Below are 17,960 nucleotides of genomic sequence, written 5' to 3'. Positions count from 1 at the left end.
CTCTTTCTCTTGTAACAATAACATAGCTTTTATTTCGCTCTTTCTGAAAAATGGCAAGGACCCAATTGTCTGCTTAAATTACTGCCCCTGCCAGTTTTGAACACAGATATGCCAAAACACTAGCTTCTCAAGTGGAACCATTTATGATATATCTGGTACATGAGGACCAAATGGGCTCATCAAAAATCCTCTTGCCTCGGACAACATACAAGGCCTCGTCTGTGTTATGGAATATTTAATACTGCAGAAACATCTGTAGCAGGAGCAGGGGTTATTTTTATGTAGTATTGTCGACAACGCCAGCCAGGGGAATTTCAACCCCAGGTAATTTTTAGAACACATAACCACTTTAGGAATTTAAAGGTCACATGGTGTGGACAAAGGCACAGACCCGAAACAACTGTGCTATAAAAACACAAACAAAAGTGATAGTGAAGTAAAACCAATCAATACAAAGACAAGGACTGAAGTGTAGAGTATGGAGACAGAGACATAACTGTGGAAACAAAACCCCATAGAGACAGAATGAGGAGTTGTGGAGACACGTAGAGACAAAACAGCAGTTTCACTCTGGATGCTGGGACTATGGAGCAGACCACCACTGTGATGCACAGTCTTGTAAACAAGTGACGGCGAAGTGCATGGAGAAATTAAAATTACCAACTAGAAGTTAAACTTGATATTAAAGTAGGCAATTTCAGATTTGCCTATACGTACAAGAGAGCGAAGATGTTGCTTTTCGGACAAAAGGAGGGTGAGAGCTGCCAGACCGTTGCTCATCACTCTTGATGACGGAACAGAGACCAAGGCAAAGTTATGCTTAGCTGCAGGCCATATAGAAGCTACCTAAGGTTAGCAACAAAAAACACACCAGCCTACCTCCACAACAGTGAAGATGCATTAAGCAAAGGCTAGAAGCAGAAAGTATCAATCTGGATATACTGCAAGACAATGAGCCAGGTCCACCACATAACAAGGAGCGTAGGCAAATATAAAAGCAATGATACACACTGAATAATATATTCCTTACGATCTCTGAAAATGACACTAACATGGAAGCTAGGCAGGAAATGCACACCAAAGCAACAGTCACTTGGCTGTCCAGCAATTTGCTAATTTGCTAATTGCTTACAGTACCAGACACCATGTATCTCATCACCATGTATGCAGATGATATACTGATCTTTATTCGAACTGTCCCTCAGTCGTTTGCCCCGCTTCCCACATATTTTTAGCAAGCCCTTAATGGTCTGGCTCCATCCTACATTGCAGACCTCTTAACCCCCTATTCTACCCCCAGGTCCCTCAGGTCAGCTGACCTGGCTGTTCCACGCTCCAGTCTTAAGCCCAGGGGTCATTGTGCCTTTGCTGTATCTGCCCCCAAACTGTGGAACACTATCTCCCTCCCAATCAGATTGGCCCCCTCCATTGACTCTTTTAAGTCAAGGCTCAAAACCTACTATTATTCATTACATTTGAGTCCCCTTAACGTGGCTTTCTCCGATGCCTGCCTGTGTATGTTGTGTTTCTAAATGTGTGAGCTGTGTATCTGACGGTTATGTTGCCACTCATGTATGTGTTTTTAGCATCATATTTCTTTTGTACAGCACTTTGGTCAAAATCAGTTGTTTTTAAATGTGCTTTATAAATAAACTTGAGTTGAGTTGAGAATTTCAGCCAGATCTCTGGATACAAAGTTAACCAGGGAAAATCTGCCCTATTGCCCTTTAATACCTTTAATAGACATTTGGCTACATTATTAAACATCTCAGTTGTCCAGAACCTTATATATTTAGGGGTCTTCATACACACATCAGTTACAAGCAAAACTGAATGGGAGCCTGATTTTATGGACCCACAGAATATGGGAGATGTGATCTTTCCCTACTGAGAGAATGACAATTCACTCCCCTTTCTTGTTCTCTGGAACCAGGTGGTTCAGAGATTCTTTGGGAGGATTTGGCTCTGGGGAATTTAGGAAATGGTGAATTGCACACAAAACTTTGGAAAACAGGTTGACTGAACTGAACGAGACATACTGCGGTGAGGCTCAAAAACAGAATAGAGCAACAGAAACTAAAGCAGGTTCTGACAGAAGGTAATCCAGACACTGGCTGTGGTACAGCTACAGGATTTAACAGAGAGACAGATTTTGAGGGGCCTGAGTGTTGAAGATCAGGGGATATGAGCTGTAGGTTACAGAGAAATTCAGTTCCAGTGATTGAAGAGTTGAAGTACATGAAACCAAGCTGACTGCAATAGAGCACAGTCAAGTGGGAGGCAATGAAGATAGGCCACCTTGATGACTGCTAGTGTGGCATCTAGTTGACTGTAGGGGTGGCCATCTTGAGGAGTGGTTGACGGTGGAGAGACTGATTTACTGGGTTGCATCAATGTAAGCCCTGGAAGATGACAAGGCAGGACTGGAACTTATGTTGGCACTCCTGCTGATCCACTGAAAGGTTGACTGGTTCAGAATCTGACTTAATAAGGTAGGTTTCAGGTGTAATCCCTACCTATAAAGTCTTAGAACTCCACCTCTGGAGGATTTTTTATTCATCCCAGGAGAGAGGTTGAAGTGGTAGCCAGAGTGTTATCTATCCCTGTAATGACACCAAACTAATGAATGGACATTAACATCTAAACAAAGGCATCCATCTTGAAGAGGCCCATTGGGTGTGGTTAGATTAGGATTAAGATTAGGTTAGGAGGCCAAACTGCTTAGCCCAGGGGAGCTTATGCCATGGTGCTGAAAAGGACACACTGGCAGAGAATGTGAGTCATGGGATTTTGCCCATCCAGCCAACATGTGCTTGAGGACCTGAATTCAGTAATTATGCTGCATTGTTTGATTGGCACCTCTGGCTGACACATTCACACTAGAAAAGAAAACTAGGGGGCAGATAGGTACATTAGAATGAATCAATTTCAATTTCAGTTTTATTTATAAAGCCCAATATCACAAATCACAATATGCCTCTACAGCCTTTACAGCATACAACATCCCTCTGTCCTTGGACCCTCACACCAGATAAAGAAAAGCTGAATTACAAATCACTTTGCTGATTCAAAAAGCTTGTTCATTAAAAACATAAAAAACACAATAGTAAGTTCAGTATGGCAGCACAGTGGTGTGGTGGTTAGCACTGGCGCTGTACAACAAGAGGGTTCCTGCTTCAATCCCAGGTGTGCGGAGTTTCCATGTTCTCCCCGTGTCCAGGGTATACCCTGCCTCTCGCCCAATGTTAGCTGGGATAGGCTCCAACCCCCCGCATCCCCCCCCCCCCCCCCCCGACGACCCTCAAGAGGATAAGTGGTTAGAAAATGGATGGATGGATGGATGAAAGTTCAGTATATTGTTGGTTCAAGCAGGTACTTTAAGTCCATTACAAAACTAGGCAATGCAAAAACTGTTTATCAGTAGATCAGCAGCCACCTATTTGTAGAGTCATCACCATTCATTTTGTTTTTTGCAGCCCCTCAGTAGGTTGTAAACCAGGCAATACTGTAGTGTTGATGGCTGAGCTGGCAACAATGCCATCAGTCACCAGTGAGGGGCGCAGTGCAGCTAAAACCGTCTGATTAATTAGTAGTCTGAGTGGGCGGAATTTCGCTGCATAGATCAGCCTCTCATTGGGCGGAATGAACCACCCGCTGAAGTCCCGCCCTACCACCTCTGGTTGTGTAGCAGTTTTCAACACGACCTTTACTAACTTTTGCGGTGTTTGGTCTTGCCATTTTTCTGCCATGGTTCACGTCCTGTAGGCGATATTTTTGTGGGCGTGTTACACCAAAACCTGTTTCCCCCCGGCAATATTTTGCAAGCACACCGTTGCTGTGGCACCACCCAGAACGATTGTGATTGGTTGAAAGAAATACAAGCAGCCGGGGCGTTTTTTTCTCCAATCTTAAAGTGAGAGTCGGCCCAGCCAGCTCTTTCTTTTCTTAAGTAAGGTCTGGTGAGCGAGACTAATTAATTAGTGACATGATTCCGTTGTCAGTTCAGTTCGAAGATTCGGTATAGAGTGCCCCAGGAATGAGTCCTAAAAACTCAGAAAGGAGTTGACATTTTAGCACTCTTGGTTCCCTTGTCTCAAAGTCAGAGGGTTTTTTGACTGGGTTTTTTGTTAGATGCTTGAAATAAGGTCTGTTGTTAACACAAGCATGAGAAGTGTTCACGTTCACGTTCAGCTGATACTTGACTTGTGAATTTTTAACCCTTTAGATGTCTCAAAAAAGTGTGCCAACAAGTGGCTAAATAAAACATGGCTTTACAGCCTCATTATGGTGGTGACGTTAAGTCATGCAACAAAGGTGTAGTTTGTTTATAGCCTAACGTTAGCTTTTTACTTCTGGCAATTGCATTTAGGCTTCAAAAATAATAAAAGTGGTGTTCATTTGTGAAGATTATCTTGCTGCACAAAATGGGTAAGTGTAATAAACTTTTTTTTTTCTAAACAGCTTATTTTCTGCAATGATCCAAAATCCAATGGAAGAATTTGATAGGCTTTTTGACAAGGGGACCAGGACGATGCTAGGATCTGCGTTCGGCTAAAACTTCACCCCTGGAGCATACTATTAAGTTAGTACATATGAACTGAACACCTCTAGTAATAAGATTATTAGTGTAGCCAGACCAAAACTTATTCTTTGAGGCCAATTCTAGTATTGCTAATTGTGAGTTTATTAATGTGTTGACAGTAATTTTTATTTGTACATAATCGCACATCGTAATTATGACCAATTTCAAGCAAGAAATTCTACAGTCGAAAAATCAACTTGTCATTGGTCCCTGGTGGACAGTCTATGGAGGGATGACAATAGCTGTTTCCACCTGGTTCTGCATTTCTGTAATGTAATTTCTTGTTACTTTTCAGCCTACATGTACAACAATATAACAATGTTATATTTAGCTAATAATCCAAAACATTGGCCTGCCTGTTTTTTGTTCTGTTTTGTTTTGTTTTGTTAAGATAGGCTGACACAAATGAAACAATGAGATAAAAAATAACATATTTGAAAGCCTTTTGAAATTACTTGTAATAATAGTCATTATAATTTTAAGACAAAAAGGACATTGAATTATAAATAGCTGAATATAATTTCATGATAATTATACCCTTTGCAAATTTAATGTAATATATATATATATATATAGGCTATAAAAAAATATATACATATATATATATATATTTATTTATTTATTTATTTATTTATTTTTTTTGGTGTCATGCGCCACAGAACGTGTTTACGTAGATAGGTCGCGGACGTTTTCAACTGCTGCAGGTCCGTTCATGTTCACTGTCACTTTATGCTCAGCCGTCAATAATTTAACTAGTTGGCATATTTTTATTATTTTGTGAAGTGTTACGTGGAAAGTTGGACCACGCCGAGTGTCCCACAGAACTGTTCCTTCATTCAAGACCATTAACAACACGGTAAGTCTGTTCTGTGTCTGTAACTTGTGTCTGACGTAACTTGTGAAAAGTTGGAAGTGTTAGCTAACCTAGCTAACGTTTGAGGCTAACGTTAGCTTATACAGACTCTACGTTTAGTTGTACTTCTGTTTAAAAGTTGGAATGTTTTCATGGGAAAACATACTTAAAAATGAAAGTACTGCATTGAATTTAAAATAAGTTACACAGTGTACAGTATGGATAGGTGTTTTTAGGGAAGACATTTTGACGTCACAGAAGGCACAACACAGGTGTAAATGATGAAACTAATGACGGCTGAATTCCATTTAGCTGCTTTGATTTCAGATTCCTTGTATCCTGCATGTTTGTTCACTGCCACTCTCCCTAGAGCACTTGACTACCACAGAGCCATTGTTAATGTTATTAGTAACACCTGTGCTTTTCTACTATGACAAGTCAAAATTTTTGCTGTGAGAAAGTCATATTTGTCATGCAGGATTGTCCAATTAGGAGTCTCTTTCTCTCTCTCTTCATATATATACACTATATCTATCTATCTATCTATCTATCTATCGCTATATATATATTACAATAAAGTAGTACGGCAGGCTGGCATACTCAGTTTGCATTGCTTGGGGGCCACGGTCACTTTTGCAAAATGACAGGAGGTCCGGGTCCAGTCAGCAGCCCCGCACATGTATGCAAGGGCGTTTCCAGGATTTGAGGACATTTGTCAGGGGATCTGGAGGAGCCTCCCAGGCACATTTTTGATAAACAAGCTATATTTTGATGCTGTTTAATGCACTCTGGCACCTTAAGCTGCTTTCACACTGCTGTGCTGTAACTAGCCACAGTATCCAACATGGCAGTAGGGGTATAAAGCAGTTGCTACCCATGTTAGTTGTCATGTTGTAGTTGTGAGGGCGGTTGCTGTGCAGCAAGGCAGCGTAATGTATATCAAAAGAAAATAAGTTCTCAGTGTGAATCAGTGTATTTTTCCTGTGAATTAGAAAATGGTTTGGGGGGCCACCCAGCACCCTAGTGGGAACCACATTTGGCCCAAGGGCCATAAGTTGAATATCACTGTAGTACGGTTTAGAAATCATATTTTAGAAGCTGATGTAACAAATGTAATTTGTTACTTTATAGGAATTTATTACAGTAAGTTTACATGTTTTTCTTCCCATAGTGTGTTCCACATAAAATTTCAAATAACATTTGAATGAAAAATTCAAATACATTTCTAAACATCTAAACTACATTAAGCATTCTGGACAGCAGGTGGATGAATTTTCAAAATGAACAAAATGTAAACATTTCTTCAACCAGCATGTTTTACGTAAGCCACTATTGGGCTGATATGAGCTTAAATAAACAAATTATTAGCACACAACAAATACAATAATTATAAAAGTAATAACAATAATGTAGGTGCTTTTAAAATTGCCTGTTAGAAAAATGTTTGCAGAGGCATTATTCTCAAATTGATCTTCTCAGATTCAACCTCATAGTTGACCATTTTATTTTCTCCTCAGTGTAACAACAGAGGGAGCCATTGCTTTCTTTGTAAAAACAGTTTTCTTGACAATTGTTGCAACAGCTCTTCTTTGCTGTAGCATCTCTCTAATTCACAATCCTATAGAGGGACCCACCTCCACATCTCTCTCTCACTCTCTCCCTCTCTATCTGTCGCTCCCTCTCTCTTTCTCTTTCTCTCTCTCTCTCTCTCTTTCTCTCTCGAGGAGGGGGAGGAGAGCGAGTGAGTGCAGTAGGAGTTGTGCTCTGCGCTCTATGCCAGCCAGAGGTGTCTTTCGGCTCTACTCTCTGTATCTCTGGGTAGCAGCACCCCACCGTGCAGCCAGCCTGAGTGCCATGTCCAACAGCTGTGTTGGCAGAGGGTTACAGATCATCTGAAGGGGAAAGTAGCACCTTACTTTGAGGAGGACAGAAGAGAAAAGAAGACTGACCAGTTGCAGAGAGAGGGGGGATATAACTGACAGTCCCCCCCCCTCGCCTCACTAAACAGAGCAAAAACGGAAGGCTTTGGAGTATTCAATTTTTTCTTTCGTTTTATATTTTTCTTATTCCTCATCGCGGTGCTGGGAGGTGCTTCATCTTTTCATATAGTCTCTCTCTCCGTCATTTGCCTCCTCATCTATTTCTCCATCTACCTGGTGTATAATTTTTTCTATTTATGAGTGAGAGAAAAGAGGAAGGAGGGAAGAGTTTTGTTTTAATTTTTGACCTCTCTTTCCTCCTCTCCACTCTTCCCTCCCTTTCACCAAACCATATCATACCTGTCAGTCCCTCCTTGCCATTCCATTTCTAGCTGCTGCCATCAGTCCATTATTCCCCATCCTACGCCTCTTTCTGTCTCTAAACTCTGATGTTATATGAACTTGGATGATTTTTCTTCAAAGACAACTAAAAAACTCCTCATGAATGACTCTTTTTTTCCCTTTTCCTTCTCTTTGGTCCCTCCACAACCATTTTCTTTGCATCACACTCTTGCGGGATTCTTAAATGTTACTCTAGGTAGGTTAACTATCGTTTAGTGTCTGTCCATCTGTCTGTCTGTGTGTATTTGTGTGTGCTTTACGTATACATAAAACACACATTAACACACACATGCACTCGCACACTAAACTATGCCTAAAACAACAGTGTTTAGTGGGTTGATATCGGTCTGGTCTGGCACTGTTTTCATACCCTTCTCATCTGTTCTTCTCATCATGGCAAAGTGCGCCCATTTTTAATCGTTGTCTCTGAGAATTTTTTTTTCATGTGCTCACACGTCTTGTCCCCTTTTCCATCTAATAAATAAATACATTTATTTTGCAACCTGTTGAGGAAAACTTAAGTTTAGACCTGATGGAGAATGAGATTAATCTTTTGACACTTTGGCATATTGGTATGTTTGATTATAATCTGTCAAAGTTGGGTATATATCGTCTTAACGAAATGACACTCTTCTCATGCTATTTATTGAGCTGCATTCAAAGTTCAGTGCTAATGGCCATCTCAAGTCATTAAGAGTGTATCCCATTTCATGCTTGATTTGTGCTTATTTTCATCCTGCCAGTCCATCAGCAGCCATTAGTTCTCATATAACCTGCCCAACACACACATACACACAAACACACACACACAATCCTCAAACCTTAAATATGCGCCTTATCATCATCAAAAATATCTCTCAGAATTGAATCCTCGTGCCTCTGCATGTTTTCAATTTTCCCTTCCTTCGCCATGATTAGTTTTCATCCAGAACTGGCCATTTTTCATCCCTGAAGCTCTTCCCCCTCCACTTGTCTTCATTCTCATCCTCTGTCAGGCAAGAGAGACCGGTTGGCATTAGTTGGATGTTGAACAGTGGATTAAGTGGGTAATGCCTTGTGGTGGATTTGAGGTCTAATGGACGGTGTGCAGGTTGTAAGATAGAGACAGACTGATAGACAGATAAAAATAGATAGCACTTAATATCCAATCTCATCACTACCTTTTTCCTTTCCTCACATTTCCTTCCTTTCTTTACGTTGTTTTTGATGCTTTGTCTCTACTTCTCACTGTCACACCTTTTTGGGAGCGCTGTTTTTAATTACACTGTCAGACTGTAAGTTTTTAGCCTATATATCCATGGACATCAACCTGTGCACTCAAAAATTACGCCCAGTAGCGTAGGCCCACACCAGCCACTTTAGTCTCCCCTTTTTCCTCATTTCTTACGGACTGATTAAGAGGCTTAATAAATACCTCTTTTCTTGATTGTTCTGAGAGTGGGATGTCGTCATGAAGGAATATGAAGGACCACTCGTTTTGCTCTGTCTTTGCTTTTGTGTCTCAACTCTGCTCCTCTGTAAAACATCTCCACTACAGTCTATAAATTATGTGTTACAGAAAAGAGTTAATTAGGTGAGTAGTGAATTAATATAGCACTCACTTCTTCTTTGTAACTGAATGTATGCACATGCATGTAGGTGTGTGCACTGAATGTGTGTGTGTGTGCAAGATTACAGCTTATCGAGCGTGCATGTGCTTGTGTGTGTGTGTGTGTGTGTGTGTGCGCGTGTGCGTGTGTGTGTTTGAATGTCTGCATGATACTGATGGAAATGTATTGTGCATGAACCTTAATCAGCAGGTTCTCTGTGAAGGGAATTTTTATATTTTCCACCACATTTGCTTGTACTGCTAAACCTTTCTTCACCCTGCTGTGACTAATTGGTTGTTTATCAGACCATGCCTTTGATCTTTATCCATTTTCTATATATGTACCGTTATATCTCTAAGAATTTCACGCATTATCACTTCTCTCAATAGTGATTTTGAGCAACAGAGATTTCTCATTCAAGGATGATCTCTAATCCGTGGCAGAAACCGGCTCAAAATACTCTGTCAATTTGGTTAAATCCCTCTTCATCAGCTGACTCACTCAATTAGTCCAGTTCAGTGTGCAGGTGCATGCATTTACATGCATTCATTTTAGCCCTCTTCCTTTCCTTATTGTGCGTTTTAGTTGGTTGAGGTTTGTTAACCAATGCTTTGTTGATGCCCTCCTCCTCCTCTTCCTCCTCCTACTCCTCCTCCTCCTCCATTGCATTTCTTCTTGTTTCCTGCTCCATGGATCTACAACAGATCTCTAAAAATGACTAGATCTCTGGCAATGAATCACAGATCTAATGTGACTCATACACCAGCTTTACTGTATCAGACTCTTCAGCATGACCTTAATGAGTACACTGTACACTATAGATGACATACTAGGCTCCATGTCTCAGAGTGCATCATCATATATGGGATAGCTGATCCAATGCTGTGTGCTTTTCTACAACCAGATGTCTTATTATGTTAATTAAGTAGCTAATCAACTAAATAGCTAATTAATACTGGCATAATTATCCTAAAGATGATTAGACAAAGGGAGAACAAACTCTTACTTGTTTACACATAAACGCAAATTATAAAACATTTCCCCAACTGTATGAATCCAGTCTGTGCAGTATGTTTTACCCATGCTGCAAGCTAATTTTTGTAAATAAGGCGAAAACCCTAACCCCTTGCAACCTAAAATACCAAGTGTCGTAAGACATTAAGTTGTGTGTAAGCATTTAAAATTATCATCAGATCTCTTGACATTGCTCATATGCAAACTTAAAACATAAAAAGGGTGCTACGGCGGCTTCCTCTTAAATATTCTCCATTAACGGAGTGAACAAGTGGGCCCCTGCCCTGGAAGTTTCAAGTTGATTTTAACGCAGCGTCTTTAAGCCCAAACAGTCTAAATGATTTAGGACATCTTTCAAAAGAGTGGTGCGATGTTGCCTCACTGTGAGCACACAGTAGTTTAAAATATAAAGGCTTAAAAGGGCATGCTCACCTCTTGGGTTTCAGGCTAATGAAGGATTTATGTTCAAAAGAGGAGTCATTAAGACTGTGTTAAGATTGTGGAGATCTTTAAATACTGAGCACATCAAGAGCACGCATGGTTCTTGATTTCACATCAAAACATTGCTACCCATAAAGCAAATTAAAAGTTGTACTGAAAAGAGAAATAGGATGAGCTCTAACTGTTAAGTTGGACACACACTTTTGGCATTTTGATGAAGTAAGGAAGTAACATAAGTACACACATTAAAACCTTTGCCTCAGTGAAAAAGTCTCTCTGGAATAACTCCACCTAATAACATTATTCAGCATTTTTTAAAAGCTGTTGATTCATAACCTAGAGAGGGAACTAAACAAGCAAACAAGCCTCATTCAGTTATTTTCTGCTAAGGTTTATTTAAGGAAATACTGTATTATTTTGCATGAGTCAAGCTATCAGTGTCGTTATAATACTACTGTGAGAGTTTGAGATAATGAGAATTTGAAGGAGTCAGAGAGAAAGATGGATTTTTGTAAATAAAATCTGTTGAATGAATAATTCATTACACTGCCAGACAGGATTAAAATTCTACACATGCAGATATCCTCTGACAAATTTCCTAAGGCTAAATTGTGTATACCTACATATCCGACTTCCCCAAAATACACAGATAAACACACACACACACACACACACACACACGCATTTCCAGATACAGACATATCCCTGTGAGCATACACATGTTAAAATGACAACCTTGTTAAAGACTTAAAGGGTGAAACAGACAGAACAAACATTACTGTGTCTGACACTATTGATTCATTTTCTCTATTGATTAATTGTTTGGTCTACAACATATCAAGATATAGAGAAAATTATGTGTTACATCATTCTAGAGTCAAAGGTGAATGTCCAACCAACAATCCAAAATCCGAAAACTGAACTGACTGCGGTGAAAAACTAAAAACACCAGCACATATTCACATATGAGATGATGCAATCACAGAAGTTTGAAAAATATTACTTAAATAATTCTAAAAATAGTTGCTGATTAATTTTCTGCTAATCAACTAATCGATTAATCAACTAATAGTTTCAGTTCCATTAGAATCCATTTATACTTTCGTAACATTGAATCGTCACAAATATTTCAAATGTTTTAGCCTTGACTTTTTTTTTTATTTTTTTTTTTTACGTTGGATTAAAGCAGAAATTGATAAACTTTTTTTTTAATCAAGAGAACTAAAAATATCAGTTCCTGAGCAGGCTTTGTTCAGTGGTGTTTGACTTTGTTACATTTGTGTTTTTAGGCCCTGAGTCCGGAATTTTCATAGCCACGCAAAAAACCAAGGATACATTTCATATTTGCATGTTTCGAACATAGCATATCAACGTTTTATATAAGTAGTATATAGGGTTGGGAATCTCTCTGTGATAGACGATTCGATACGTATCTAGATACACGGGTTACGATACGATTCAAAAACGATATATTTTTAATACAGAACGATTCGATACGATTCGATACAGTGTATGAATGATACGATTCGATACGATTCTATGGTTGACATTTGTTGATGTAGACATTAATCATACATTATAAAATAAAGAAGCCAATTCTATAAAAATGACAGTATTACAGTATTTTCAAATTTGTAAAAGACCACATCCCCAAGCATTGTTGCTGTATGGCACTGGCAAAAATAAAATAAAAAGACAAACAACAACAAAATCACATGTCAAATGTATTTATTTTTAGACATGGACCAAAAAAAGTCTTGCTGAATGAACATCATTTTGTTGGATGGGATCAATATAAAAATGAGAAGTTTTAAACTTTAAGTGAAGTGAACTTTAAGTAAAATTTAAGTGTTTTAAACCTACTTGTTGTGTTGTTTTTATGGTATTGTTTGTGTTTTTGTATGTATCTTATATGGACTTGAGTCTGGAATAAAGTTTATTATAACGCTGTACAATATAAACATAAAGCAGGATAAAATAATAACCTGCAATGTAGGGGCAGAATCTGACATCTCCTGTTAATAGTTGATATCATGGACTGTGATGACTAGCAGCTTATCACTGACAGCATGTCAGACTATTTCTCTGTGTTTGCTACACTCTGTTTGTCATTTATAAAAAGATAAATCACTTTTCTATAATACATCACTGATATTTCAGTGGAATAAATTACTTATTGACTTATTCATACTTCAAAAACAGCATCAATAAGTGATTAACATCGGGGGGATCAAAATAAAATAAATAAATAAAATCAAAATCAACCAGCCACCCTCCTCCTCTGACAAGTAAAGAACAGTCCCTAAAGTGTGCTGAGGTTTGTGGAAATGTGAACGGCTCGTTTCTCCTCTGACACGTCACATACCTGAGTGCTGCCAGGGCTTGGCTGGTATTTTTGGGCAGTCATGACACCGACGAAGACTTCTTGGACCTGGAGCCGGGCTTCTCGGTCACCGGCCGGTAAGCCGTTATCATGCGCTGCCGTATTTGACAGGAATATGTATTTCTGTCTGTGTCTGTGACCCCGCGTTCAACCCACAACCGGCAGGATTCACCTTTAGTTTCTGCTGCAGCTTGGCTGCTCCCTGGTTTATCCAACCAGCATTAGCTTCTGTTCCTCATCTCCACCGGTCAAGCTGGCGCTGATGTTTACATCCATTATCGTTGTCAGTAATGCCTGCTACAGAGCATGCCGCCGGGCCGGCTTTCGCGTTGTTTTCGAGATGCAAACTGTTAAAGCCAGTCAACCGATTACTAGTCTCGCGATACCCGAATCCATGACTCTACAATTGATTCATCTAAGGATTCATAGCTGATTCGTATTGACTGAGGAGGCTGCTACCGACATAGCCGTATCTCTCACTTGTCAAACCGGATATCCGGTCGTATCGGTTAATCGTTCCCAACCCTAGTAGTATATGAGCTTACTTAATCATCGGAAGGGGGTGGTAGATGGCATAGCACCTTGGCGAAATGCCTTCCAAGCTACACTGTTGAAGAACAACAAACAGCAAAATGGGTCATCTTTTACCGACCTATTGCTGTTTTTCCACCAGGGAAAGTGCCAAGAAAAGCGTTTGCTTTTTAATGAACATCATTCTCCAACCGTGATTATGCCAGCAAAACCATTTCTTTCTTTACTCCAAACTCGATCTTTTCTTAACCAAAACCAAGTGGTTTTTGTGCCTCAACTTAAACACACAGTAACCACAATGTTGTTAAAACGTAAAGAAACAAAAAGTTTCAATGTATCTACTACATAATAACGTACAAATGTAACGTAAAGTCTCAACCACACCTGCGTCCTGTGCCTAGAAAGGTCCTGAGCATACCAAAATAAGAAGAAAACAAGGAAATACAGGCAGAGGGCGAAGTCTCTGCAGATAAATACACTCATACATACTTCTCGTGGGTTCATGAGTGATGAATGAGAGGATTTATTTTGAGTGTATACATTTTTTTTTCTTTTAGAAAAGTCCTGCATGGTATCTTTAATATCTATGTTAGCCTACTATCAATAAAGGCACAAATTTTGATCAAAATACACAAATTTAAACATCTAATGTGTCGAACCTTTAGATCATTACCTTTAAGAGAAAAATCATGGAAAAAAGTGTCCTAGTAACACACAATGTAAGCAGATTGCGTGCGAGGGAGGGCCATATTTTAAAATCTGAGAAAGTGAATGAAGTAGTTACAGATAAACATTAGGAGTGGGTGGAAGGAATGAAATCTCCTATCACAGTGTATGTGATTTTAAATCATGCTGTTTACATATACAGTGCGTTGTGATACAGTAAATTGTCTCTAAAAATCAACTGAGAAACCTTTTAAGGACAAAATAAACTGCCAAGAATGTCCATTTTGGGCAAATCTAGCAAATTTAATACCTGACAAATCAAGGTGCTTGGTAGCCAATCAAGCCAATAAGCTATAAAGCTATTGCTCTCATTTTCAACAAGCGCCCCAATATAACCAAAGATATTAAAGAAGGACTTTTTTGATGTGAGCAGTACGGCAAAAAAATCTCTACAACCCACTTTGAGTCAGGACCCATAGTGTCAGAAACACTAGATTAAAACAAGGGTAAAACAAAAGCACTGTGAGCATGTACTATGAAGAAAATAGCACAGCAATATTACTAGGCAACAACGTTCAACACTGTGAAAGGGGGCATGTAGACACAGCGGCTTGACTGAGTTAAGCCTTGACCTCAGAGGCAATTGACTTGTGTACACAGCCTTCACCAACAACACATCCATCCACAGTCTTTCTCCGCCATCTGACTCTGTCCTTCTCCTCTTCTCCCTTTCAGACTGAGGAAGAGGAGAGCGCAGCACAGGCCGGAAAACTGATCATCATGACCGGCTAAGGCAAAGCGAAGGCAAGAAAGCCAAAGAAGAAGAAGGAAGGGAGGGAAGAAGAAGAGGAGTACGTACACACCCACTGCTGCTCATCTCCACGGCAACTGCGTTCACACGCTCACAGACTTCTGGGAGGAGACCTTGGCGAGCTGCATCACCAGCATTGGAGGAAGGGGAATGAGAGTCAGATGGAAAGAGACGAATGAAAGAGCATCCCTTCATCACTCACCATCTATCACCCTTTAGTTTCTTTTATTGAGTTCACACAACCGCTGACATTTTAAGTTGATGGTCAACTTTTAAAGTCTTCTAAGATCTTAGTCAAAAACACATTTCAACCAGCTTAGATCAGCAGGTTAATCTTTTTTGGCCTCTATATATGTAAAGACATCGTTTCTCAGCGATCAAGTGTCCTTTGTATGTATTATTACGCTTTAAAAACAGTCATCTCCACCCCTCCCACCTCAGCACTCTGATAACACCCAGCATCGTCCACCTCCACCCTCACTCAACCCAAGATCGCTTACCCCTCGCCCTGCAAGACCCGACCTTAGTCTTCTGTGTGTGACTTCATCTGTCTACCATCCCTTCATCCGAGGCTATGAGAGGAGGAGTCGAATCCCAGATCACTCCATCATGCCAGTTCTGAAGAGCAGAGAGGACATCCGGGCTGGCAATGTTCAAGGTAGGCCAGTGATTCCAGTAATTGGATTTTTGTGTCTGTGAGCATTTCCTGAACCTTTTCCTCTGAAATCAGCTTGCTGTGTGTTTCCTGAGGTAAATTTCAGATTAACTTTTGCTTAAAACTTATTGTTTAATGGAATGCTTCAATCGCAATATGGTACATTTGTATATCAATTCCTTGCCCTGTTTTATACTGAATTCACAATGAAAATGTTGTTTTTCTTGCATGCCTCCACAGTGAACTAAGAATCCAAAAACAGAGAAAATTCTTGATGAATTGGAGTAAAATAACAGCAAGACTATATCAAAACATGCGTTTACAAACTCTCGCACAACTCATGGTATAATCCAAGTCTCATTTACCAAGTCATAGGCCAGGTCCTTTGCAAACATACATTTTCGTAAAACCTTACCATTTAAAACCCTTCCACAAAAACAGTCTCACACACGGACGAGTAGCATGCCATGGCAAGTGCGTGCGTTTGAACTGTGCTGGATGGAATGCACAAGCAGAGTTCAAATGCATGTGTTCACCCAGACCCGTTATGCGTATGGATAAGTGGTTTGAATAGTAAGGTTTTACAGAAAATGCATGTGTGTACTGTAAATTTGAAAGAATAAGAGTTGTGTGAGAGTATGTAAACAGATGTTTTGATATAGTTTTGCTGTTGTCAAACTTGGCTTCATTTTTCTTCAATTCATCAAGAATTTTCTCTGTTTTTGGATCCTTGGTTCATCATGGAGCGATGTGAGAAAAACAGTTTTCTTCACAAATTCAACGTAACACAGTGTGAGTAATTGATATACAAATCATTCATTCATTTTGTGGGTTTGAAGTATTCCTTTGGTAATGATCCTAACTTGGTCTATTATTTTCATTATTAATGAATCTATAGATATTTCTGTTGTTATGGTAACAAATAGTGAAAAATGTGAAAAGTCACATTTGCCTGGAGGACAAAACATCTTCTAACGGACTGAACTGGTGGCATTTGGATTTGATAATTGCTAAACAAAATTACATAATATTTTTCTGATAGTTCATTAATTGACAAATTGACTAATCATTTCAGCTGTAGTCCCGACTGCATCCTAAAATCTAAAATATTCAAAATATCCAACTTCTGTGATTGTTTTCTTTCCTGTGTCCTGCTAAAATTTAACCGCAGATATTCATGATAATTACGGGTCATGTAAAATATCAGAGCAGATTAAAATAATGGGTCAAAACACATCTACAGATGTGTCGTGTTACAGTATACGATATTTTGTAATTTGTGATGACACATGGTGCTTCTTGGGATAACAGCCTCAAGGATCTGCCTTGTGGGTTTTTTTCTTGTAAAACTGGGGAATCACTGGGCTTTATTTTTCAAGCTGGCAGCAGCTCACAGCGATTTCACTGTACAGTTTTGTTACAGTGATCCTGCACACCACTTCATAATCATATAGTCTAGAAATGGGCTAAACCAAAAAAGTAGCCTCTTTTTTGAGGCTCTAGATAGGAATGATTTTTAGTTGTTTTTTCAAAGTTGAGAAAAAAATTTTATCAGAAAATTGTCTGACAAGTAAAGCCCAGCATGAACACAAATAAACAAATTGCTAATGGCAATTTTGATTTTGAGCAAGGCAAACAGATGAAAGCACAGAGACGGATGAACGTTCATAGTGCAAAAGAAGAAAGGACAAATGTCTTTTTTTAGTCACATATGCTTTCTGGCGGCGCTTTGTGAGGGAGCCCCGTGTTGAGATAACGGATAACGAGGCACCAGCTTCAATAAGCCCATCAAAACCATGAGTTGTGCTGCTTCACAAGGGAAAACAGGTCTAGACAATAATAACAGTATAAAGCAGGAGAACGGGGAAGCTGGAGCCTATTTTATTGCTGAGCTTGTGCGCCTTTCAGCAGGAGTTTGACTGATAAAAGGCACATTTAAAAGTATGAGGGGCGTGTAAAGATAATGGAAAGACTTGTCTAAGAGGTAGTGTGACAAAGACTACAAGAGAGGAGATAAGGTAAAACCACCTCAAGAGGAGAGCTCACACCTGACATTCATGTGCACAGAATTAACTTTAAGACTAGTTTATAGTCATTTTCATTGTGTGTGTGTG

The 17,960-nt window shown here is 39.5% G+C and overlaps 1 protein-coding gene across 6 annotated transcripts in view; it reads left to right on the top strand.

The window, feature by feature from the left end:
- The first annotated feature begins 7,174 nt into the window (after positions 1-7,174).
- grin2bb (glutamate receptor, ionotropic, N-methyl D-aspartate 2B, genome duplicate b) overlaps positions 7,175-17,960 on the top strand; it is a 140,883-nt gene continuing 130,097 nt past the window's right edge. For 3 of the 6 annotated variants that reach the window (XM_078164883.1, XM_078164882.1, XM_033624413.2), the window contains exons 1-2: positions 7,175-7,523; positions 15,116-15,849. In XM_078164883.1, the coding sequence (XP_078021009.1) occupies positions 15,841-15,849 (9 nt within the window). In that variant the 5' untranslated portion in view covers positions 7,175-7,523; positions 15,116-15,840. The other 3 variants (XM_033624414.2, XM_033624417.2, XM_033624415.2) reach the window with 3 other exon arrangements.

Source organism: Epinephelus lanceolatus, chromosome 3 (assembly GCF_041903045.1).
Source record: "Epinephelus lanceolatus isolate andai-2023 chromosome 3, ASM4190304v1, whole genome shotgun sequence".
NCBI lineage: Eukaryota > Metazoa > Chordata > Actinopteri > Perciformes > Serranidae > Epinephelus > Epinephelus lanceolatus.
This window is presented reverse-complemented; position numbering and strand designations above follow the sequence as displayed.